General features: G+C 43.4%; 1 protein-coding gene across 1 annotated transcript in view; it reads left to right on the top strand.

The window, feature by feature from the left end:
- Window positions 1-27,601, top strand: part of ARHGAP42 (Rho GTPase activating protein 42) — a 501,254-nt gene that overhangs the window by 403,593 nt on the left and 70,060 nt on the right. Inside the window, exons 7-8 of the mRNA XM_075337479.1 lie at window positions 22,894-22,998; window positions 25,380-25,509. Coding sequence (XP_075193594.1) covers window positions 22,894-22,998; window positions 25,380-25,509 — 235 coding nt within the window. The remainder of the gene's footprint in view (window positions 1-22,893; window positions 22,999-25,379; window positions 25,510-27,601) is intronic.

Raw genomic sequence — 27,601 nt, 5'->3', positions numbered from 1 at the left:
GAGAACAATGCATTGCTTTCAGACCTCAAATAATGCAAAGAAAACAAGTTCATAATCATTTAGAAACAAGAAAAGTAATAATGAATCAATGAAATCAATATTTTGTGGCATAACCATGATTTTTAATCCCAGCTTTCATGCGTCTTGGCTGCTTTCCACCAGTCTGTCACTGCTTTTGGGTGACCTCATGCCACTCCTGGCGCATGTAAGCAGTTCTTCTTTGTTTTTTGGATTGTGACTATCCATCTTCCTCTTGATTACATTCCAGAGGTTTTCAATAGGGTTCAGGTCTGGAGATTGGGTTGGCCATGACAGGGTTTTGATGTGGTGGTCCTTCATCCATACATTGATTAACCTAGCTGTGTGGCATGGTGCATTGTCCTGCTGGAGAAACCAGACCTCAGAGTTGGGGAACATTGTCTGAGCAGAAAGAAGCAACTGTTTATCCAGGATAACCTTGTATGTGGCTTGATTCATACGTCCTTCACAAAGTTTAATCTGCCCAATTTTTAAAGTAAGGTAATCTTCTCTGATGAGTCTAATTTTTAGCTTTGCCCAACACTTGGTCATCTAATGGTTAGATGGAGACCTGGAGAGGCGTACAAGCCAGTGTCTTGCACCCACTGTGAAATTTAGTGGCGGATAGGTGATGATCTGGGGATGCTTCAGCAAGGCTGGAATTGGGCAGATTAAACTTTGCGAAGGACGTATGAATCAAGTCGCATACAAGGTTATCCTGGAAAAACTGTTGCTTCCTTCTGCTCAGGCAATTTTCCCCAACTCCGAGGACTGTTTTTTCCAGCAGGACAATGCACCATGCCACACAGCTAGGTCAATCAATGTGTGGATGAAGGATCACCACATCAAAACCCTATGATGGCCACCCCAATCTCCAGACCTGAACCCCATTGAAAACCTCTGGAATGTAATCAAGAGGAAAGTGGATAGTCACAAGCCATCAAACAAAGAAGAAGTACTTATATTTTTGCACCAGGAATGGTATAAAGTCACCAAAAGCAGTGTGACAGACTGGTGGAAAGCAGCCAAGACGCATGAAACTGTGATTAAAAATCATGATTATTCCACAAAACATTAATTTCTGAATTTTCCTGAGGTAAAACATTATTAGCTTTGTTGTTTCTAAATGATTATGAACTTGTTTTCTTTGCTTTATTTGAGGTATGAAAGCAATGCATTGTTTTGTTATTTTGACCATTTCTCATTTTCATAAAATAAATACAAAATGTATTACTTGGAAATTCGGAGACGTTGTCAGTAGTTTATAGAATTAAAGAACAATCTACATTTTACTCAACAATATAAAGAGAAAAATCAGAAAAACAGACAATTTTGCAGTGGCCTCCTAATTTTTGCCAGAGCTGTATAGTTACAATCCAGTTTGCACCTGTTCACACTGTTCACATTTAGTTCTTTCTGTTAGGAGGATCATTGTTGCATTACTCCTTGTGGAATTGTATAAGTTGACAAATATGACCATTTCTCTTATCAGTTTTGCTATGTCTCTGTCTGACACCAGTGCTAATTGGAAGGTTTCACTGTTTCACGCGCTTTTGCAAAAGGAAATTCCAATATCAGATTTTCAATGTATTCCTATATTTCCAGGAGGAGTAATAGAGGAGCAACAAAATTCAGACTTCAAAGAAAACTTTCACTTGGCTCACTAATTTTTACAACTGTGGTTCTGGAATTGAGCTCATGAACTAGAAAGCTCCGGATGAGCAATAATCTCAGGCTAGACGTAGGGCTATAAAAATAATAAAAACAAGCGGAATAACCTCAGCTTTGCCCTCAGATGTGATGTGACTCAGTAATTTAGGCAGCAGAAATTGATACTATAATGTAGATAGCAGATCGCCAAAAAATGGCCAAATATCTAATGACTAAACCTTCTTGCGTGAGTCTTAAAGAAAAAGCTCATTAGGATTTTCGGATGAGTCATCGGTGAGGTCCGATCACCCATCGTAGTCATCACATTCATCAGCGGCTTGTGATATTTTTTAGGTCCATAGGAGACTTAAAGCAATATATATATATACAGTCATATGAAAAAGTTTGGGCACCCCTATTAATGTTAACCTTTTTTCTTTATAACAATTTGGGTTTTTGCAACAGCTACTTCAGTTTCATATATCTAATAACTGATGGACTGAGTAATATTTCTGGATTGAAATGAGGTTTATTGTACTAACAGAAAATGTGCAATCCGCATTTAAACAAAATTTGACCGGTGCAAAAGTATGGGCACCCTTATCAATTTCTTGATTTGAACACTCCTAACTACTTTTTACTGACTTACTAAAGCACTAAATTGGTTTTGTAACCTCATTGAGCGTTGAACTTCATAGGCAGGTGTATCCAATCATGAGAAAAGGTATTTAAGCTGGCCACTTGCAAGTTGTTCTCCTATTTGAATCTCCTATGAAGAGTGGCATCATGGGCTCCTCAAAACAACTCTCAAATGATCTGAAAACAAAGATTATTCAACATAGTTGTTCAGGGGAAGGATACAAAAAGTTGTCTCAGAGATTTAAACTGTCAGTTTCCACTGTGAGGAACATAGTAAGGAAATGGAAGAACACAGGTACAGTTCTTGTTAAGCCCAGAAGTGGCAGGCCAAGAAAAATATCAGAAAGGCAGAGAAGAAGAATGGTGAGAACAGTCAAGGACAATCCACAGACCACCTCCAAAGACCTGCAGCATCATCTTGCTGCAGATGGTGTCAATGTGCATCGGTCAACAATACAGCGCACTTTGCACAAGGAGAAGCTGTATGGGAGAGTGATGCGAAAGAAGCCGTTTCTGCAAGCACGCCACAAACTGAGTCGCCTGAGGTATGCAAAAGCACATTTGCACAAGCCAGTTACATTTTGGAAGAAGGTCCTGTGGACTGATGGAACAAAGATTGAGTTGTTTGGTCATACAAAAAGGCGTTATGCATGGAGGCAAAAAAACACGGTATTTCAAGAAAAGCACTTGCTACCTACAGTACAATTTGGTGGAGGTTTCATCATGCTTTGGGGCTGTGTGGCCAATGTCGGCACCGGGAATCTTGTTAAAGTTGAGGGTCGCATGGATTCAACTCAGTATCAGCAGATTCTTGACAATAATGTGCAAGAATCAGTGACAAAGTTGAAGTTACGCAGGGGATGGATATTTCAGCAAGACAATGATCCAAAACACCGCTCCAAATCTACTCAGGCATTCATGCAGAGGAACAATTACAATGTTCTGGAATGGCCATCCCAGTCCCCAGACCTGAATATCATTGAACATCTGTGGGATGATTTGAAGCGTGCTGTCCATGCTCGGCGACCATCAAACTTAACTGAACTGGAATTGTTTTGTAAACAGGAATGGTCAAATATACCTTCATCCAGGATCCAGGAACTCATTAATAGCTACAGGAAGTGACTAGAGGCTGTGATTTTTGCAAAAGAAGGATCTACAAAATATTAATGTCACTTTTATGTTGAGGTGCCCATACTTTTCCACCGGTCAAATTTTGTTTAAATGCGGATTGCACATTTTCTGTTAGTACAATAAACCTCATTTCAATCCAGAAATATTACTCATTCCATCAGTTATTAGATATATGAAACTGAAATAGCTGCTGCAAAAACCCAAATTGTTATAAAGAAAAAAGGTTAACATTAATAGGGGTGCCCAAACTTTTCCATATGACTGTATGTATATAGATAGATAATACTGGTACTTTGAGGTTGTGTTTAGTGTTCTAGGGATCTTTAATTCATTCCATGGTTAGCCTCCTTCCCCCTCTGGCCGCTTTAGTTATAGCTCACAGAACGTTAACTAGTTATTCTCCTTCCTCCTCAGCCAGATTTAAGCAAGTTTTCTTTTTAGTCTCTGTTCCGGTCTTGGAGGTGTAAATCTACCGTAGCCTTTTGTAAGATCATTGGTTAGTCTCCTTATGCCTCTGGCAGCTATCTAGTTCTCAGTAAGTTGCAGCTAGTTAAGAAATTGTCATGGGTGTGTCACACTTGACACAGTCCTGTAGTTTCTGGCTGTAGAAGGTCGTAGCATTTGGCTACACAAGCTGCTCTCTGATTTTTGCTTTTTTCCTGCTTGGGGTTTATCCCTTTCTCTTTAGGACCCTGCAGATTTCCTCACCTTTTCAGTTGGTAATAGTCAGCACTTCCCTTGGTGTCTTTACATACCCTTATTTCCCCTTACTCAGTGCTGGTGAAAGGTAATACCCTTAACAAGTCTTCAGTGAAAGCAATCGGCTTGTATTCATCTGAAGATTGTTTGTGGTGGTTGCAGTCGTTCGCCCTGAGTTATCTGGAGATACTTGTTTACTTTCCCCCTGTTTGTTTTCCCTGTGTCTTCTTTCGAGCTTAGTGTGGTTGACTAAGCACTCATCCTATCTGATCCTTACCTAGGGCCTATTTCAGGGTCAGGTATCCGGCTCGGTGCATAGGTGCGAAAGCCTATCTAGGGCAGTGAGGGAAGCCAGTGGTCAGCGGTAGGTTTGGTCAGGGGTCACCCTCTTCCCTTTACCTAGACACAAATTTTCCTTTCCCTTTTGCTGGTTGCTTGGTACTGCCCCATATCTACCGTGACATAATTTTTTGTTTGAGTATGAAGCAGTGTAAACAAAATATAAAGTACATTATTATTGAACAGTTATTTCACTTTTCAGATAAATACAGATCTAACAAAGGTTAACTTGACTCGCATAACACAACACTAGGATATAAAGGCTCAAAATGGGTAATCTGACACCCAACTTTACTTTGGTCAAAGACTTGTGTAATGTTAAATATACTTAATCCTCTTAAAAGAGGGGACTTTCTCAAGACAAGTTATCCTGATGATCCTCTGGGAGTGATGATGACCCTTGCTACATGTGTATGCTGTAATGTACGGTGCACAGAGTCCAATCAATCACTGGCGAGCAGGATAGAAGCAGCTAAGAATAGAGGATCACTACGCTTAGAAAAGGAATGAGGATTTGTGCTGAGAGTGACTGAGCATTGCGCTGAGAGTGACCGAGCATTGCGCTGAGAGTGACTGAGCATTGCGCTGAGAGTGACTGAGCATTGCGCTGAGAGTGACTGAGCATTGCGCTGAGAGTGATTGAGCATTGCGCTGAGAGGGACGGAGCATTGCGCTGAGAGGGACGGAGCATTGCGCTGAGAGGGACGGAGCATTGCGCTGAGAGGGACGGAGCATTGCGCTGAGAGTGACTGAGCATTGCGCTGAGAGTGACTGAGCATTGCGCTGAGAGTGACTGAGCATTGCGCTGAGAGTGACGGAGCATTGCGCTGAGAGTGATTGAGCATTGCGCTGAGAGTGACTGAGCATTGCGCTGAGAGTGACAGCATTGCGCTGAGAGTGACTGAGCATTGCGCTGAGAGTGACTGAGCATTGCGCTGAGAGTGACTGAGCATTGCGCTGAGAGTGACTGAGCATTGCGCTGAGAGTGACTGAGCATTGCGCTGAGAGTGACTGAGCATTGCGCTGAGAGTGACTGAGCATTGCGCTGAGAGTGACTGAGCATTGCGCTGAGAGTGACTGAGCATTGCGCTGAGAGTGACTGAGCATTGCGCTGAGAGTGACTGAGCATTGCGCTGAGAGGGACGGAGCATTGCGCTGAGAGGGACGGAGCATTGCGCTGAGAGGGACGGAGCATTGCGCTGAGAGGGACGGAGCATTGCGCTGAGAGTGACGGAGCATTGCGCTGAGAGTGACGGAGCATTGTGCTGAGAGTGACGGAGCATTGCGCTGAGAGTGACTGAGCATTGTGCTGAGAGTGACGGAGCATTGCACTGAGAGTGACTGAGCATTGCGCTGAGAGTGACCGAGCATTGCGCTGAGAGTGACCGAGCATTGCGCTGAGAGGGACGGAGCATTGCGCTGAGAGTGACCGAGCATTGCGCTGAGAGTGACCGAGCATTGCGCTGAGACGGACGGAGCATTGCGCTGAGAGGGACGGAGCATTGCGCTGAGAGTGACGGAGCATTGCGCTGAGAGGGACGGAGCATTGCGCTGAGAGGGACGGAGCATTGCGCTGAGAGTGACGGAGCATTGCGCTGAGAGGGACGGAGCATTGCGCTGAGAGGGACGGAGCATTGCGCTGAGAGGGACGGAGCATTGCGCTGAGAGGGACGGAGCATTGCGCTGAGAGGGACGGAGCATTGCGCTGAGAGGGACGGAGCATTGCGCTGAGAGGGACGGAGCATTGCGCTGAGAGGGACGGAGCATTGCGCTGAGAGGGACGGAGCATTGCGCTGAGAGTGACTGAGCATTGCGCTGAGAGTGGCTGAGCATTGCGCTGAGAGTGACTGAGCATTGCGCTGAGAGTGACTGAGCATTGCGCTGAGAGTGACTGAGCATTGCGCTGAGAGTGACTGAGCATTGCGCTGAGAGTGACTGAGCATTGCGCTGAGAGGGACGGAGCATTGCGCTGAGAGGGACGGAGCATTGCGCTGAGAGGGACGGAGCATTGCGCTGAGAGGGACGGAGCATTGCGGTGAGAGGGACGGAGCATTTTGTGGTGAGAATGACTGAGCATTGCGCTGAGAGTTACCGAGCATTGCGCTGAGAGTGACGGAGCATTGCGCTGAGAGGGACGGAGCACTGCGCTGAGAGAGACGGAGCATTGCGCTGAGAGGGACGGAGCATTGCGCTGAGAGGGACGGAGCATTGCGCTGAGAGGGACGGAGCATTGCGCTGAGAGGGACGGAGCATTGCGCTGAGAGGGACGGAGCATTTTGTGGTGAGAATGACTGAGCATTGCGCTGAGAGTTACCGAGCATTGCGCTGAGAGTGACCGAGCATTGCGCTGAGAGTGACCGAGCATTGCGCTGAGAGTGACCGAGCATTGCGCTGAGAGTGACCGAGCATTGCGCTGAGAGTGACCGAGCATTGCGCTGAGAGTGACCGAGCATTGCGCTGAGAGTGACCGAGCATTGCGCTGAGAGTGACCGAGCATTGCGCTGAGAGTGACCGAGCATTGCGCTGAGAGTGACCGAGCATTGCGCTGAGAGTTACCGAGCATTGCACTGAGAGGGACTGAGCATTTTGTGGTGAGAGTGACTGAACATTGTGTCCACCAGCCTTCTCTAGCAGGACGTGCACATTCTTATACACTTTGACCACCAGGTGGCACCATCCTATGTAGCTAAATGCCATAATACCTCCCTGGATCATTCTTTAATGCAAGAATATAAAGTTGCATGATCAGTGCAATAAATATATTATTTACTGGTGAAAAACCCCCTTGGATAGCGTTACTCTCTTTAGCACAGAGCTATTTTTCTGTTTTTCCTATGCACAGTTGTAAATAGTTAATATACTTTAGTTTATATAACTGAATTTTATTACCAGTGGGGTCATAGCCCTATAAAATGTAGATGTGTTATAATGGACTGTTAAAGGGGGTTTCTCCCTTCTTGGCCAAATTTCTAAAAATGCCTCACAGATATTAGCAGTCAATAAGGGGGTCATCCACTACTGGATCGTGAAATAGTGGAAATCCCCATTAATACCCTCATTGATCACCTCCGTCCTATTCTTACAGACCCCCTTTAAGGTGCTGGGTTTTGCAATGATCTCAAAATGAAGATGACCCCATTTGAATTTTCAGCAGAGAGTTGATGATCACCATACAGTCACATCTGCACAATTAATTCCCTCCTGAGGACGTTCCACGCGTTTCACATCTTTCAGTTCACACGTCTGCTGCCGCAGTTCTCGTTTCGTTCATCTGCGTCTGGCGATGTAATTAGTTCTTTGTCGAGAAATACTTTGTTATAATTGGTTTTGGAGGTGTCTTACCTTTTTACGTTTTAATTTCTTTCTTCTAATTGTCAACATTTATCAGTAAGAAAAGCCCGTTTTTGACACGACACTTGTGTATGTAGATGTGTAGTTATACGATGACAGGTAATGAATTGCTGGAAAATAATTGAGCGCATTCATGTAGCCAAATCCTAAACTGGGGGGACACTGCCCTCCGGTGGTGAAATGCTGGAAGTGCAGCAGCTGATTATTTTATAAAAAGTAGAATTAAGTCACATGTTTATATATATATATATATATATATATATATATATATATATAGATAGATAGATAGATAGATAAAAATTATCCAATTATCCTTGTGATTCCATTTAATAAAAAGAGTATAGATGATAAATAATATCTTTCTATAAATAATTGCCAACATGGTGGTGTGTCACACAATGCATTCACAGTGGACAGTCTGGCAGCCGTGCAAAATATGCAGGACTTTCCCAGGTTGAGGAAAGATAAACAGTTGCCGGTCACCCCTGGTACCAATGACTTTTGAATCCTGTGTTTTTCCTCATACAAGAGTTTTCCTACCCCTATTGGATAATTGCACCAACATCATTAGAACCCTCCAAATCTGGAATGGCCATTGTTCATTTTAAAGTGTTTCAACACAATGTCAGTTTTGGGTTACAAGATATTTATTTTAACCATTTCTTAGTAAGCCATAAAAAATAAAATTCTCACTTCCTGCAGCTCAACTCCTCCTCCTGTGCAATGACTGATCTCACCTGTAGATAACACAAGATCCACCATTCACAATAGATGATGTCACAGCTCACCTCCTCCTCCTTCTGTACAATGACTAACATTACCTCTAAATACAGTACATAACACAAGATCTACCATTAACAATAGATGATGTCACAACTCACCTCCTCCTCCTTCTGTACAATGACTAACATTACCTCTATATACAGTACATAACACAAGATCTACCATTCACAATAGATGATGTCACAGCTCACCTCCTCCTCCTTCTGTACAATGACTAACATTACTTCTATATACAGTACATAACACAAGATCTACCATACACAATAGATGATGTCACAGCTCACCTCCTCTTCCTTCTGTACAATGACTAACATTACCTCTATATACAGTACATAACACAAGATCTACCATTCACAATAGATGATGTCACAGCTCACCTCCTCCTCCTTCTGTACAATGACTAACATTACCTCTATATACAGTACATAACACAAGATCTACCATACACAATAGATGATGTCACAGCTCACCTCCTCTTCCTTCTGTACAATGACTAGCATTACCTCTATATACAGTACATAACACAAGATCTACCATTCACAATAGATGTCACAGCTCACCTCCTCCTTCTGTACAATGACTAACATTACCTCTATATACACTAGATAACACAAGATCTACCATGCACAATATATGTCACAGCTCACCTCCTCCTCCTTCTGTACAATGACTAAAATTACCTCTATATACAGTAGAGACGGCACGGTGGCTCAGTGGTTAGCACTGCAGTCTTGCAGCGCTGAGGTCCTGGGTTCAATTCCCATCAAGGACACCATCTGCATGGAGCCTGTATGTTCTCCCCGTGTTTGTGTGGGTTTTCTCCGGTCCGATTAGGGCTGAGAAAATAATCGCTCATGTGTGCTGACACACAGGCTAATATTGGTCCGAGTGGAATGCAGTGTTTTATCACACTCCACTCGCTCTGATTTTCATGCCGTGTGGCTTAGGCCTTATACTGTGTATTTTCACCGAGTCAAAATCAAAATGCACTACAGTTCCAGCAGAATGGATGGGATTTTTAGAAATCTCCTGCCCATTCTGCTTCTTTATTCCTAAGTGTAATGTGACTTGCGGTGCGTGTTTCAAATCTGCAGCATTTTAATTACTCTTGTGGATATGCTGAGTTTTATTTGCAGATTTTCCCCATATAGTTGCATTAGATGTGGAATATTCACATGTAAGAAATATACAGTTGAAACCAGTTTACATACACTATCTAAAAAGACACATCTGCATGTTTATTACTTTCTGCAAAGTCGAACGTTTCGATACATCTCAGTATTTGGTACCATTGCCCTTACACTGTATGACTTGGGGGGGAAACGTTTTTGATCTCCTTCCAGAAGCTTTTCACAATAGTTGGTGGAATTTGGGCCCTTTCCTCCTGACAGAACTGGTGTAACTGAGCCATGTTTGGAGGTCGTCTTGCTCACACCGGCCTTTTCAGCTTTGCCTATAAATTTTTAATAGGATTGAGATCAGGGCTTTCTGATGGCCACTCCAAATCATTGACTTTGTTATCCTTAAGCCACATTGTAACTAGTTTGAGAGTATGCTTCGCGTCATCGTACATTTGGAAGACCCATTTCCAACCAAGCTTTAAGTTCCTGGCTGTTGTCTTGAGATGTTGCTTCAGTATTGCCCCATAATCATCTTTCCTCATGATGCCATCTATTTAGTGAAGTGCACCAGCCCTCCTGCAGCCAAACAACCGCACCACATGATGCTGCCACCATCGTGTTTCACAGTTGGGATGGTGTTCTGAGGCTTCAAAGCTTCTCCCTTTTTCCTCCAAATGAAACGATGGTCATTATGGCCAAACAGTTCAATTTAGTTTCGTCAGACAACAGGATGTCTCCAAAAATTAAGATCTTTTTTCCTGTGTGCATTTGCAAACATTAATCTGGCTTTTTTATGTTTTTTTAAAGTATTGTTTTTTTCCTGGCAGAGTGGCCTTTCAGTGTATGTTAATACAGTGCTCATTTCACTGTGGCTAATGACACAATCTTACCAGCATCCGCCAGCATCTTCACAAGGTCTTTTGTTCTTGAGTTAATATGCACATGTCTGACAAAATCACGTTAATCTCTGGTACACAAAACCCGTCTCCTTCCTGAGCAGTATGATGGCTGGACATTACCATCTTGTTTGTACTTGCATATAATTTTTTGCACAGATGAATGAGGCATCTTCAGGTATCTAGAAATTGCATCCAAGGATAAACCCGACTTGTGAAAGTCCACAATTCTCTTCCTGAGATCTTGGCTGATTTCTTTTGACTTTTCCATGATGCTACACAAAGACGCAGTGTGTTTCAGGTGTGCATTAAAATACATCCACAGGTGTGTCTCTAATTAACTCAGATGTCGCCTGTAAACCTATCAGAACCTTCTAAAGACATGACATCATCATATGGGTTGTCCCATATTGTTTATAGGCATAGTACGCTTAGTGTATGTAAACTTTTGACTTTAGAGAACATAATAAAAATGTCTTTAAAACATTTCATTATTCTGGCATTTGGCAAATAGAAATAATTTTGGTTTGTAATTCACCTAAAACGGTATATATAACCTTTTAGTTTCAACTATACATATGATCCAGACATGACTGTACCCAATAAAGTTTTGAGAAAGCGAAATTATGAAAAACAAAGACAAAAACTGCAGATTCATAAAAGGTATAAAATCTGCAACACCAAAAACTCATCATGAGAACGTAGCCATGAGGGTTGGGACTAATCCGGGTGACCTTAGGCAGTGTCATTTACTGGCATCTATGACTTCTGTTTGTGATCATCTGCAAACTGTCAACCTTTCTATATATAACACCTGTATTCATAAAGCCTATAAATATAAGAACACTCCAGCAAGAAGGAGATTTTTAGGCCATGTGCCCACTGGACAACGTACCGCAGCAACTCCCCGGAATCCGCAGCTATCCATTGCTGCAGTATATCTGTGGAGTTGTTGCGGTAAGGGGTACTTTGCACACTACGATATTGCAGGTGCGATGTCGGTGGGGTCAAATCGAAAGTGACGCACATCCGGCGTCGCTGTTGATATCGTAGTGTGTAAATCCTTTATGATACGAATAATGAGCGCAAAAGCGTCATAAATTGTATCATCGGTGTAGGGTCCGACATTTCTATAATTTCGCTGCAGCGACGGTTCGATGTTGTTCCTCGTTCCTGCAGCAGCACACATCGCTGTGTATGAAGCCGCAGGAGCGAGGAACATCACCTTACCTGCGTCCTGCGGCTCACGCCGGCTATGCGGAAGGAAGGAGGTAGGCTGGATATTTACGTCCCGCTCCTCTGCTTCTATTGGCCGCCTGCCATGTGACGTCCCAGTGATGCCGCACGACCCGTCCCCTTAATAAGGAGGCGGGTCGCCGGCCAGAGCGACGTCGCAGGGCAAGGTGAGTGCATGTGAAGCTGCCGTAGCGATAATGTTCGCTACGGCAGCTATCACAAGATATCGCTGCTGCGACGGGGGCGGGGACTATAGCGCTCGGCATCGCAAGCATCGGCTTGCGATGTGGTAGTGTGCAAAGTACCCCAAAGGCTCTGTGCCCACGTGGCATATTTTTATGCAGTTACGCAGCGATCTGCACCGCAGCGTAACTGCATGCGTCCTGCGTCCCCAGCACAATCTATGAAGATTGTGCCTAATCCATGCCCATGTGGCGTATTAGAACGCAGCGCTCCGGCTGCTGCCAAATTGCTGCGTTCTAAGAAATGACATGTCACTTCTTTCGTGCGCTCTGCATGCAGCCCCCACTCTGTTTTTCAGAGGGGCTGCATCCAGAGCGCATGAAATTGGCAGTCACCGAAGCTTCAGAACGGAGCTTTTCAGCTGCGCTCTGAAGCGCACATGCAGTGACGTTCCGCTGCTGTGCAGAGTGCACACACGTGGGCACATAGCCTAAACCTGCGGAAACAGTGCCGATTTCGTGCAGAATTCCTGCGGAATTCCCGCCCTGTATCTCTATAGTGGAGGAGTGGGAATTCAGCAGATATTTTTACATGAATAATTGACATGCAGTTCCGTGCAGCTGCGGGACATCCGCAGTATATTCCACAGCCGCACATACCGCAGCATTGATCCCCAAATCCCATAGGATAACATGGGGAGTGTCTGTACTTGCTAGAACCTGCGTATTTATCTAGAAAATGCAGATAAATCCGCGGTTTTTCCGCGGCAATATGCGCAGGTACGTTGTCCTGTGGGCACAAAGCCTTAGAAATACATGCCTGTGTATTTTTTCTATTCTCATCATCCATGACCTTCAAGCTTTTTAGTTTTTGATGTTTTCTTCACCAATTATGTAAATTAGGTACTTGTAGTTTTTCATTGTGCTTTGTATTGCGTTTTTATTTTATTTTTGTCTATTTTTTCTATTTTTGTTTTTGATACTGCCTAGTTTTTGGCTTTGACAAAACTTCATGTGCATATTACAAGCAATTTTAGTGCATTTCCACTGTGGAAACGTGTCAAAAGCACGTGTGGGGTCGTATAATCTGCATTTTTTTAATTCAAATCTATGGGGAAAATCTGGACATAAAACTCAGCGTGCCTGCAAGAGAAATTGACATTTTTCAGATTTGAAACATGCACCTCGGGTCAGATTCCACTGAATAAAAAAAGAATCATAGAGGGGGGAGGGAGAGGTCTAAAAATCCAATCTATTTTGCTGGAACTACAAAAAAAAACAAAAACCTGCGTCTCCAAATAAAACATAGAAAGTGTGAACAGGTGCCAGCTGCTATAATTACGCGAAACAAGCAAAAGGATGCAGCAGAACTTTGTAAGCATCAATACATATACAAACATAGCATATGTGAAATTTAAACTGCATCCACTACTAGGTCAACCCCTTCTGATTCCACATGTTTCCTCCAGGTAAAATAATAAAGCTTATACTCACCTCCTGTACCTATGCCGTTTGCTCGTGGTGCCAGGGTTCAAATGGGATTGTGACATCACACGAGCCCCACATCCAATCAGCGCCGACTTCCTTCTCCCCGCCTTTGGACCAAACAAGTTAATCAACAGGAAGTGATCACTGCAGCTGCGCTTACTTCCTGTTGATTGTTTGATTGGTCGGAAGGTGGGGAGAAGAAAGCTTATTGGACGGGGGGCTCGTGTGATGTCACAGCCCCACATGAACTAGAACGGCGCCAGTACGGGAGGTGAGTATAGGCTTTATTACTTTACATGGGGGAAATATGGAATCAGGAGGGGTTGTCCTAGTAGTAGACAGACCCTTTAATGCTAGATTATAGAATATACTTAGAAAAATGAAGGAACTCTAAGGTTATTTTCACACGGGGTGTTTTTGCTGTTTTTTTTAGCATGGTTTTTGTTTTGGTTTAATACAAATCCATGCTAATAATACTCTACCTTCACAGTCCCAGCAAAGCCTATGAGATTCCTGAAATCTCATGCACACACTCACAAAGCACCTGCGTTTTTTTTCTGACTGTTTTGTCACTCTCCTTGGTTTTGCAGCATTTTTGAAAGACTGAGCATGTCACAGTGTTTTTACTGTGATTTTACCGCACTTTTTATCCATACAAATCAATGAGGAAGTGCAAAACCGCTGCAAGAAAACACGGCAAAACCGCAGGTTATTTCCTGGCAAAACCTGAGGTTTTGCTGCAGAAAAATCCTGAGCAAAAAAAAGCTCTGTGTGAATATGGCTTAAGATATTGCTCGAAAATACACAGCATCAAAAATGCACCAAAAACTCATCTTTGACGCGCAGCCAACATTCCTGAAACGTGTAAGATGGCGTGAGTCACCCTAGCAGCAGTGGCCATCTGGTATCAATTTACCCATGTTAAAATGTGACTGCGCAAAAATGTAACAACGTTCGGAAAAAAATCTGATTTCACAAATTTGCTTTGCGCCGTTTTATTCATGCTTCCATTATATGGCAGAAAAAAATAATGACGAGCACAAAAAAAGGTAAATACGGTGGAAGCTTGGATTACGAGCATAATTAGTTCCGGGAGTGTGCTCTTAAAGCAAGTTACTCTTATATCAAAGCGAATTTTCCCATAGGAAATTATTGAAACACAGACAATTCGTTCCACAACCCAAAAATATTTACTGTATTTATACAAACGTATTACAGTAATACAATATAATGTCCTGTATTCATATAAAATTATTACAGTCACTAATACAACATAGTGTACAGTAAAAACCATAAAACAAATTAACCTCCGCGTTTGTTGGTGTGTGGGAGGTTCACTATAGAGAAAAAAATGTATAAATATGACAACCTTTACAATACCCAAAAAAACACACTCCAAAACTTCCCAAAATAAGGGCAGAACTAAGCCATACTGTATGTGGGTTAGGAATACTGCATAGGTGATTAGATTACAGTACAAGCAATATGCTGCACTGGATAGCAGAAAGAAAGCACACTACTATATCCAGTGCGAAAGCGATAGACCTGCTATATAGTATACTAGCTGTACTACCCGGCTTCGCCCGGGCTAATAACTGCTGTTAACAAAATAGAATGTATTAATATTCCCGGGATAGAATATATAAATAGAATATATTAACGCCCGGGATAGTAACTGTCTCCCTGTTTCTCTCCCATTCTCTGTCTGTCTCCCCCTCTGTATATATCTCTCTGTCTCTCTCTCTATCTTTGTCCGTCTGTCTCTTTCCCTGTCTCTCTCTCTATCTCTTTGTCTGTCTGTCTCTTTCCTTCTCTGTCTCTGACTGTCTGTCTCTTTCTCCGTCTGTCTCAATCTCTTTCCCTGTCTGTCTGTCTATCTATCTATCTCTGTCACTTTCCCTATCTGTTTCTTTCCCTGTCTGTCTCTTTCCCTCTCTTTCTCTGTCTGTCTGTTTCCCTGTGTCTGTCTGTCTCTTTGTCTGTCTGTCTCTTTACCTGTCTGTCTCTTAACCTGTCTCTCTCTTTCCCTCTCTTTCCCTGTCTGTCTCTTTCCCTGTCAGTCTGTCTCTTTGTCTGTGTCTGTCTCTTTGTGTCTGTTTCTTACCCTGTCTATGTCTGTCTCTTTCCCTGTCTGTGTCAAATTCAAATTCAAATATGCTTTATTGGCAGGACCAAAATACAATTAGTGTTGCCAAAGCAAGAGAAATACAGTAAGTGTGGTGGGAGGGGATCAGGGTTATGGGGAGTTGGGGGCACAATTTGGGCTCTGAAAGTCCATTTAGGGGCCTTATGTTCCCCTCAGCTTATGACATGTGGTGACATATTGGGTAGCGGTCTCCACCATTGATTCCTCTTCCCCCAGTAGGAAGCGGAGTTTCATCTCCTCGTCCATGGATGGAGAGTCCGGGGTCTGTCTCTTTCCCTGGCTTCATTGTGACACGCCAACATTCCATATAAGGGCGTGGCTCCAACTGCTACCTCCATCCTCCCTGCCACCCTCCTAACCTCCCTCCTGTATTCTTCGGGGCAACAGAACCAGGCCAGGCCATCCTGTCACAACACAGAGTATCTGAATCCCCAGCCCAGCAACAAGTAGATTAAAACACCTGCCCCGTGGGGTGCTACAGTTACATGGGTATGACATCAGCACAGGTCCTTCTAGTCACTTAGTAAAATTATTCTATAATAGAATTAGTATAACTGACAGGGGGAGGATGGACAGGCATGGGCAGGAATCACTATCAAAACCCACCCCAGCTATCAGCTGATCGGCAGCTGCTGTCATTCACAAAGCTGCTCATTTTGCAAACTTTACTTGCTTGTGTTTCAAAACCTATACATCCGAGCTGACAACTGAAGGTATCTATAGAATCAGCCTGATAGTGCCAGTATAGCACTGGCTTTAAGTTAAATAAGAAAATCCTGATGATTGGTGTGCTTTAACGATAACCTCGATCCAGCCCGGCTAATTAAAAGAGGAAAAACCACACAAGCTCCATTTCCAACTTGCAGTAGCCCAAAGATGAACAGGTGAACCCCCCGTGGATTCCTGCCTAGGTGTAGAGCCCCCCAACCTCCATATGAGAGGTTTATGGCACATTGGGCGGCACGGTGGCTCAGTGGTTAGCACTGCAGTCTTGCAGCGCTGGGGTCCTGGGTTCAAATCCCACCAAGGACACTATCTGCAAGGAGTTTGTATGTTCTCCCCGTGTTTGCGTGGGTTTGCTCCGGGTACTCCGGTTTCCTCCCACACTCCAAAGACATACAGATAGGGACTCTAGATTGTGAGCCCCAATGGGGACAGTGTTGCCAATGTATGTAAAGCGCTGTAGAATTAATAGCGCTATATAAATGAATAAAATTATTATTATTATTATTTCCCTGTCTGTCTCTTTCCCTCTCAAAGGTCCGGACCTTTGTATAGCACTGTTTCACTTTTCACGAGCAAAATAAAAAGGAAAAAAGATTTTTTCAATTTACTATGTTTCTTTGGTTCTTACGGGAAATTAGTAGTGTGCCGGAGTTACCCCACTCTATTTACTGACTGTTTTCTCCAGAGCACCTACGCGAGGTGAAGCGAGGTCTTTCTCTTACGGATTTTTGTCTCTTTGTCTGTGTCTGTCTCTTTGTGTCTGTTTCTTACTCTGTCTGTGTCTGCCTCTTTCCCTGTCTGTGTCTGTCTTTTTCCCTGGCTGCATTGTAACACTCCAACATTCCATATAAGGGCGTGGCTGCGCATTCTTCTGAAGTTCTGGCTGCACTGTGGCTCCCAGCTCCATTCGCTTTACTGGAGGCAGGTTTTTTGGTGAATAACTGTAAAGAGCGGGGTTAAAATTTCCCCTCAAAACATAGCCTATGACGCTCTCGGGGTCCAGAAGTGTGAGTGTGCAAAATTTTGTGGCTGTAGCTGCGACGGTGCGGATGCCAATCCCGGACATACATACACACACACACACACACACACACATACACACATTCAGCTTTATATAGTAGATACTGTACTGTACTGTACAATGGTATACAGTATACAGTATAGTACAGAAATTTACCTCCAGAGCGGGTCAGAGCGCGGTGAAAGGTTAGAACCGGAAGTGTTATCAGTGAATATTTGCTCTTGATGCAAAGCATGGCTCTTAAACCAAGTTACACATTTGTAAAAAGCTTTGCTTGTCTTGCAAAACGCTCTCAATCCAAGGTTCCACTGTATTGGATTACAAATTGTTGATGAAAAGTTGATAGCAAAAAAAAATAACAAAAATTACACCGGAAAATTGGCGCAAACGAGAAAATGAATTGTCCCGTTCGTGTTAAGATAATGTAGAGGATTCACATCCGCTCCTATGAATCCAGTATCATATCAGCGTCTAGTGACAACCTCTGCTCTGCTACGTCTTTTAAAAATGTCTTTTGCCTTAGATGTAAGCCTGTAGCCCTAATTTATTCTCCGCTGGCCTGTTAGCCGGTGACACAAAGTGTCAGAAGTCGCGTTATTACAGCTGTACCCATTAAAGAATACACAGAAAATCAGCGCCAGCATAGTGTATCGCAGCGGAGCACAGATTTTGACCTTCTTTACCTTTTTGCATATAATTGGGACCCTAAGGACCCCCATCTGTGTGATGTGTATGTTGGAAATGAGCATATCCTCCTCCCTTCCCATCTCATGCATTTCCCTTCTTGGAATTACAGATGTGGAGCGAGGAGCTCTGTCTCAGACATTGTGCCTTAGGAGAGTCCGCTCGCCCCATGTGAAGACTGTGCTAATAAACTAGGTTCAGCGCTACTGTAAGAGGTTAAACAAACTCTCCCATAATCCGTCCTGTTGGGAAATAGCAGGGGCGGGGGGGGGGGGGGGGGGGGATAATACATTGATTTTATTTGATGTATTTTACAGTCCGGCGATAATCTTCTTTATACTGTGCTGTGCTGCCATCTAGTGGAGAATCGGGTACTTTATACTTTATAATGTGACAGTTCCTTAAAGGGAATCTTTCAGCAGGTTTTTGCTATGTAATCTGAAGCCAGCATGCTGTAAGGGTTAACACAAAGTCCAGGCATGCCTGTGTTGTCACTGTCCTATCTTTTGTTTATTTGAGCAGCAGGACCCTTATTGCTGTCACTTGCTGGTTTGTGCCATGTGGTCCGGCACGCCCCCTCCCTTGATTGACACCTCACTGTCAATGTACAATCTCTATAGAGAGCCTTGTGTGGGCACTGACACCGCTCTCAGCTCTGCTACATGGCTAAGGCTAAAAATTCTGATTGTGTCAGAACGGCTGCACCCAGTAATCTAAGTGATACATCATTGGATTCAGGATCTCTTTGCTTACATCATGTTGCTCTCAGATGAGGTAGTAAAAACCTGGTGACAGATTCTGACTACAATCACACATCCAATTGGTGTTTTATGCAGTTTACATCGATTTTAGAAATTGTGGCATTTTAAGAGTTCTAGACTTGCCCCCTATTGGAACTTTGTAAGACAAAGCTAATTTTGTAGGATTTTTCCCACGGATTATAACCTGGTTGTCTTTATATATATATTCTTTTTTGTATTTGGGTTCCATTAAAAATTTCCCAGCATTTGTCTTCTACAGTTGCTGTTTCCTGTCTATTGCTGGCTATAGAATGAGTTAACGAAGAAACCATCAGTGACTTTGTTATAGCTGAGAGTTTGTAACACTTTTAAGTGGTTTTTTCTCCCACCTGATTTATGATCACAAAGTTAAAGTGAACTTTGTTTTTCGACCCCTGGAAAGTTTAGAGTTCATACTGGACACTTAGGCGAGCTTTGCACGTTGCGACATCGCAAGCCGATGCTGCGATGTTGCACGCGATAGTCCCCGCCCCTGTCGCAAGTACGATATCTTGTGATAGCTGGCGTAGCGATAATTATCGCTACGGCAGCTTCACATGCACTCACCTGCCCTGCGACCGTCGCTCTGGCCGGCGACCCACCTCCTTCCTAAGGGGGCGGGTCGTGCGGCGTCACAGCGACGTCACACGGCAGGCGGCCAATGGCGGCGGAGGGGCGGAGATGAGCAGGATGTAAACATCCCGCCCACCTCCTTCCTTCCGCATAGCCGCTGGCGGCAGGTAAGGAGATGTTCCTCATTCCTGCGGCTTCACACACAGCGATGTGTGCTGCCGCAGGAACGAGGAACTACATCGTACCTGTCGCGGCACCGGCATTATGGAAATGTCGGAGCCTGCACCGATGATACGATAACGACGCTTTTGCGCTCGTTATCGTATCATCTAGGATTTACACACTACGACATTGCAAGTGACGCCGGTTGTGCGTCACTTTCTATTTGACCCCACCGACATCGCACCTGCGATGTCGTAGTGTGCAAAGCCGCCCTTAGTGTCCATGCATGAACCCTGAACACAAACTTCTAAGGGAAGATAAAGCAGACAGATGGAGGCTGGTATTCTCAGGGTGGGGAGACCCATAGTTATTGGGCCCTACGCAGCTTAAAAATAACAGCCTCCAGCTGCCCCACAATTGTCGTATCCATTAGATACGCAGATTCCGAGGCTTTACCCGGCTCTTATCAATTGCTCTGTAGCGGTGGCAATGAGGGTAATATAAGGGGTTAATGACAGCTATGATTTATCAAAAAATCACAACTGCCATGATGCCAGAGATTAGTAATGGTGACCCCCTATTAGTATTTGTGTAAGGAAAAATAAACACTAAACAAAGAGAAAAATACATTATTTATATAAAAAAAACCTCTCTCTTTCAACAGTTTATTAACCCCCAAAACACCCCTACAGGTCTGACATAATCCATACGAGGTTCCACGGCAATTCCGGTTTTGCTACATCTGAGATTGCAGTGCACAGTCACATTAGAAAATGTGACCGCTCACTGTGGCGTCAAGGACACACTGCCATAGCTGCAGAGAGAGCAGTGACGTCAGTGAGTTCACCTGAGGTCACAGCTGGCGGTTCCCACGGTACCTTAGCTGTGATCTCAGGTGAACTGACCTGAATGGAACTCATTGAACACAGTGAACTCAATGCCTGATTACTGGATTAGGCAATGTGTGCATATTGAGTATTTGGTTGCAGACAGTTCTGCACCAAATCTGCATATCCTGGCAGAAAAAAATCACAGACACCGCATGCGGTTTCGATGCATTGTTTGTCAGAGGATGCAGATTTGGTGCAGAAATGTCTGCACCCAAATAATGTGCAAACAAGGCCTAATTCGGTAATCCACATTGACTTCAATGACTTCACCTGAGGTGAGATCACAGAGTTCAATGAGTTCACCGCAGGTCAGATCACCAGAGTTCACAGCTGGGGTACTATGAAAACCCCAGCTGTGACCTCAGGTGAATTCAGTGTGTCCCTAATGCCGCAGTGATCAATCATGTTTTTTATTGTGACTGTTCACTGCGACCTCAGGATGTAGCAAAGTTGGGATCGTCGTGGAAAGTAGTGAGGATTACGTCGGACCTGCAGGGGTGTTTTGGGGGTTAATAAACTGGAGAAAGGGTGTTTTTTTAATAAAGGATTTTTCTGTATTTTGTGTTTTTTTTTTAATTTATACGATTAGTAATAGGAGGGGTCTCATAGACCCCTCCGCATTTCTAACCTTGGACTTGATTACAGCTGTGAGGTTTTTTTTTTTGACAAATCATAGCTGTTATTAACCCCTCATATTACCCCAATTGCCAGCGCACTAGGGCAATCGAGATAAGCTTTGGTAAAGTGCCAGAATTGGAGCATCCAATGGATGGTACAATTCTAGATTGGCTGTGGAGGTCCCGATTTTCAAACCAAACACCAACTTAAAAAAATCAAGGTTCGGGTTCGAGTTTCAGATGCTTTACGTGCGAATTTCTCTCCTGGGAGCAACGTTGTGCTTATATATGTTTTGTGCTCAGCCCTGTGCGAGCTGCTTGCAGTGTTTGAGGGGCTTGCACTGGGGGTAAAATCAGCACGATTACATGTAGTGTCCAACCCAAAAAATTGTTTCAAAAATCCCCCCCACCCTCTTATGAAAGTGATCAACTTATTTCTGGCTGTTTGTGGGCGGAGACTCAAACTGCCAATCAGTTGCTTGCTCTTGGGTTTGGGTCAAGCTCAAACCAGTGGAGGCGTCGGCTCCTTGGCTGCCAGCGAACCGAACTTCCATGGAACTGCTAGTCTCTAGTCCCATGGATCAGATCAGTCGACATGTGCAGGGAGAAATGGCCTGCATTAAAAGGACACATATACAGCCTTGGATGTACAGGTACGTCCACAGTCGTTAAGGAGTTAAAAGGGAACAGCACAGAATGATCGTTCAAACCAAGCACAGGCACTTGGTGCATCCTGGCAGGGCCAAACAGTTCAGTGCACTTTCCCACCTACTTATTTTCATTTAATCTCCACCGTTTTCGGCTTCCTGTAAAGCCAAAACTGTCAGTCAAAGGAGAGGGGGCGGAGATAGAGGCACTATATAAGTGTGTAGGTTGGTGCACTGTTTTGTCATTCCAAGTGTAGAAATTGCAAGATTTTCATTTTTATTTTATAATAAAAATTGTAATATGAAAAAAAGAAACCTTTGCCAAAAATGTTTTAAAAAAATTGATTTCTTTTTACATTCCCCTTTAAGTGGTTAAAATAATAATAATAGAATATGGAAATTCCACAAATCGATATATTCAGCACTTGGCTTTATTTTTATTAGTGTCAATTTTATTTCTATGCTAGGAATTTTCGTAAATCATTTATTGGTTCTTTTCTTTATTTTTGTTTGTGGGAATTTAAAATAATAAAAGTAACCACCATTATACTTTTTTTTTTTTTTTAATTTTTTTTTTGTTAAGCAAATCCCACAATAAATTAATATCTGGCACTTTCGTTCTCTCCGAGACACTCCTTACGCTTCTCCTCTCTTGACAAATGTGTGTGGCTTTCCAGAGCGGCGCGGTTACGACTCACAGATAACCAATATGTCCTCCACCGAGCTGAAGACTCCGAATATTTATGGTTCACAATTACAGGCTTAGCAAAAATCTTCTAATTTACCCACTGAGCACTTGAAATAATTTATTTGCGGATATCCACGGAGGTGAAATGTTGAATTATAACGCTCGTTTTTCTTTGAAATCGAATTCATGGAGTGGAGGACAGTTTCCTTGTGGAATAAATAGCCGGCACCTCGTCCTTATGGTGCAGTCATATTTAATTTTATTTTTTATTTATTTGCCGAACCTTGAAGGAACGTTCCATTAAAAGGAAAACGAGATGTCATTAATTGCAGGTGGTTGCTTGGGGTAAATCTACAGCTCACGGTGTTTACTTTTCCATGTCCGTAATATTCATTGCTTGTTTTTGTTTGTTTTTTATTTGCAGCTTTTGGCGTTCCTCCAGGGTCTTTTTACCTTTTACCATGAGGGATACGAGCTGGCGAGAGAATTTACACCCTATAAGGAGCAGCTTCAGTTCAATTTACAAAACGTAAGCGGCATTTCGGCTGATTACTGAAGCCTCGTGAATAATTGAGATGTTGTCATCTATCTAGACGCGGAAAACTTCTCCTTAAAGGGGTTTTCCCACCTATAAAGTTAATTTCAAAGTTGATTTTAATTAATAGATCTTGGAATAATAATAATTTCCACAATTGGATGTGTTTAAAAAAAATGTTCCTGTGCTGAGATAATCTTATATATGTATCCCTGCTGTCTACTGTGTAATGGCCGTGTCGGACCGTACAGGGGCATGGTCTGATCATACCACATCTCCTGGGTAGGGGAGGATGCAAAAGAGCGTATACAGATAGCACAGCATTACATTCTATCTGATTCTTTTTGTGAGATAAAGCATTTCCCTGCCCGTTTTTAAAAAATATTTTACCTCACAGTAAGAATTTTTGCCATCCCGTGCTGTAATGTCTGTATAGTTTTTTTTACTATGTCCCCAGCCCAGGAGATGTGGTATGATCAGACCATGTTTCTGTACGGTCAGACACGGCCATTACACAGCACATAGCACGGGCACATAATTGAGGAGAACAATTGCTAGAAAGTGATCTGCATGTAATAGATAAGTGTTCACCCCCTGGAATACACATGGTACTTATTGTCCATGTCATCGATGGTTTATAAAAGCCAAGACCGATGCCAATGCCACTTACCAAATACCCTGTTTTGGAATTGTGAATTAAAGGGATGTTCCCATGTGGGATATTTATGGCATGTCGATAGTATGTAAATGACCAATATATCCAGTTCCTACTGCTGGGACCAAAGTAAAAAAAAAACTGACTATACTTCTTAACAGACAAGTGTGAATAGGTGCATGCTAAACTTGAAATAAGCTAACAAATAGCTGCACTCTGAGATGCTAAGGTATACAGACATTGCATCTAGGAATTTGGACATGTATTGCTACTAAGGAAATAAATTTACAAATATTTTAAAAATTGAGGTACTTAGCATATAAAAAAGGCCAGTTTTATGTGAGCCCAGCAGCCAGCATCAAGGCGTATCTCATATGCGGAGTCCCTGCCTAGTGATACCTCTACTGCTGGGACCCTCATATATCTTGAGAATTGGGACCTTGTTAAAGCACTCTCAGAAGCAGAGAGGAGACCACTAGCAATGAGCAAATGATTTGCAGGACCGTGGTTCAGTGGCCACGTTGGTAGTCCATACCTGCCTGAGCAGAGCCATGCGATCGCCCTGCTATATGTGACATTCTGGCTTCTCTTCTGATGATAAATTATTAAACCAGGCCGCAGCCAATATGATAGGGGTGGAAGTCAGAGAAACCAAAAAATATTCCCCATTGAAAAAATAACTTAATATTACCATTTAAAAAGTCAAAACCCACAATAACAAACATACAATGTATGCAGGGTGTATAATAACAAAAGCTAGGAGGGAGAGGGGAAACACTAGCCCTATATAGCCCTAATCAAGCTCTCCCTATCTAGCAATGGAGGGTATGATGCCCTAGGGTTGTGGCGCCCCCATTCACCGATCAGAGACCCTGCATGACCCTATAAAACCCTGCACAGGTCAAACAAACACCAAACAATTACAAAACAAAGCCCCATCAAGGTAAGAAACTTATCTGAGAGTCCCAACGCGTTTCCTCCCAAAGATACCAGGGGATCATCAGGGGACAGGCCCAGGAGGTAAATCGCCAATGCAGGAGCCTCCCTGGGGCACCAGGGTATGACCCTCACACACCATCGTTCTGGTGCCCCAGGGAAGCTCCCGCACTGGCGATTTACCTCCTGGGCCTGTCCCCTGATGATCCCCTGGTATCTTTGGGAGGAAACGCGTTGGGACTCTCAGATAAGTTTCTGATGTCTCCATCTTACCTTGATGGGGCTTTGTTTTGTAATTGTTTGGTGTTTGTTTGACCCGTGCAGGGTTTTATAGGGTCATTCAGGGTCTCCTGTCGGGGAATGGGGACGCCACAACCCTAGGGCGTCATACCCTCCATTGCTAGGTAGGAAGAGCTTGATTAGGGCTATATAGGGCTAGTGTTTCCCCTCTCCCTCCTAGCTTTTGTTATTATACACCCTGCATACATTGTGTGTTTGTAATTGTGTTTTTTACTTTTTAATGGTAACATTAAAAGTTATTTTTTAATGGGGAATATTTTATAGTTTCCCTTCTATTCTGATTATGTAACATAGCCTACTACCCGGAAGTGCTGCCGGGGAGGCTGTGTATAGTCGGAGGTTTGCAGGCCTACAGTCCATAACAGTTTTGCTTAACTCTAGTGGGGCACATGTGAAGCACTCTCATTTTTATAAAAAATTGCTAAACTCGGAGATGTGAACAGAGGCTAACATGGATGACGACAGTAGATCATTTCTTTTACAGACCCGGAACAACTTTGAAAGCACCCGGCAGGAGATGGACCGCTTAATGCAAAGAATGAAGTCTGCAGACCAGGACTACAGACCACCCAGCCAGTGGACCATGGAGGGATATCTCTATGTCCAGGAGAAGAGTGCGTTGTGTTACGTTTCATTGTTATCTTACTTCTCTCGTCTCTCAGATTTTGTGTATTCCGCTCTGGTAGAATTGGGCTCCAATTCTGTTTGATATTAGAGAACGTGCGTCCTCTGAGGAGCCGACCCGTGTAACACAGGAATAATCCGTGTGAGATTGTACCGAGGAGCCGCTAACAATCTCTCTACGTTCCGTTGTGTCAAATCACTTGACCCTACTATGTCGGTCTGGATTGCTCCTTGTCTCGTTAACGTTTTTGCAAATGTGGGTTCCTAGAGAACACTGTCCTTGTTCTAGAAATGCTCCATTCAACCATCAGTTAAAAGGTTTTTTTCATAAGTCCATAGTACAAGTGAAAAGAAGCAACTTTGTAATATTTTATCAGACAAATCTGCTTCTTTCTCCTCCTGGACTCATTATTCATTCCCAATTCATGAGTACAATCTGTGTTCAGTGAAAACAGATTTACCAATTACTCAGATAGGAGATGACAGTTGGTGCTTTTAAAAATCTATGCAGGGGGAGGAGCTAGACACAGATACATTCTGCTGCAAGTTCTCCTGAAGCGACACTTGCAGCTCTCCATAGAACTTTATGAGCACCAACTCATCTGTTTCAGTAATGGGAAAGCTTATATTCACTGGAGACAGATTTTACAATAAATTAGGCATTTCGAGAATAAAAGAAAAAGAATTTTCGAATAAGATATATTACAAAGTTTCTTATTTTCATGTGGACTACCGATTTAATGGGGGGGGGGGGGGAATGACTGATACCCTTTAAATATTTTTGTTCTGGCCTTTAAAATTTTTGCCAGCGTGCATAGGACTTAAACAGCCTCCTCAGCTGCCACTTATAGTTATTTCTGGCAACTAAAAAGGGAAGAGGATGGCTATAATGATCTTGAAAAAAACTAACATTTTTCACTTATGGAGATGTATACTGAACTTTTTTTCACTGGATAGGTGAAAACTTGCTGATTGCTGGACCCACACCGATCCTAAGAAGGGCACGCTAAAGGGGTCTTCTGCAATGGAGTGATGGTTGCGCATGTGCACCACAAATCTGTTCATCGTTTGTGGACCCTCACTGATCCCAAGAACATCTCTGAAGAGCATGAACAAACAGCCCTAATCCAGCTATTGTCCATGGCACTGCTGTAGATAGCGGAGTACAGTGCTCGACTATCTCCGAGAGTCCCAATGACAATAAAAGGAGTGATGGTTGCACATATACACCACAAGTTTGTACATTGTTTGTGGGGCCCTCACTAATCCTGAGAACAAGTCTCTGAAGAGCATGAACAAATGTGACTAATCCAGCTATTTTTCATGGCACTGCTGGAGAAAGCGAAGTACAGCGATTGACTATCTTTGAGAGTCCCAATGACAATAAATGGAGTGATGGTTTCACATGCACCCCATAAGTCTGTTCATCGTTTGAGGAACCCTCATTGATCCGGAGAACACGTCTCTGAAGAACATGAACAAACGTCACTAATCCAGTTATTTTCCATGGCACTGCTGGAGAAAGTGGAGTACAGCACTTGACTATCTGCAAGAGTCCCAGGACAATAAATGGTGTGATGGTTGCACATGCACACCATAAGTCTGCTCATCATTTACAGTATGAGACACTCTCTGATCTCAAGAACAAGTCTCTGAAGAACATGAACAAACAGCACCAATCCATCTATTGTCCATGTGACTGCTGGAGAATGCGGAGTACAGCACTTGGCTAACTGCAAGTGTCCCACTGACAATGAATGGAGTGGTGATGCACATGCACAATCATCGCTTCATATTAAAGCTTTGTTAGAAAAATCAGTAGGGGACCCAGCATGTAATTAAAGCTCCACTCCAGCTTTTTTTTTACTATTGCACAGCTCAAGTGGTGCTTTAAATGCAAGTCTCCTGACCCCTGTCATATATTCACCTTCCAATAGCTTCATGCTTCATCTTCTATCACCATTTTGTGACCTCTGCTGGTCGCTCCAGTGTTTCATGGAGCGCGCTGGAGGTCTCAACTCAATACAAGTCTATGAGAGCCTCGTTCTGGCTCTCATTGTCATCCTAGGTATGGGGGAATAC

The sequence above is a fragment of the Anomaloglossus baeobatrachus genome, chromosome 2 (assembly GCF_048569485.1).
Source record: "Anomaloglossus baeobatrachus isolate aAnoBae1 chromosome 2, aAnoBae1.hap1, whole genome shotgun sequence".
Lineage (NCBI taxonomy): Eukaryota > Metazoa > Chordata > Amphibia > Anura > Aromobatidae > Anomaloglossus > Anomaloglossus baeobatrachus.
This window is presented reverse-complemented; position numbering and strand designations above follow the sequence as displayed.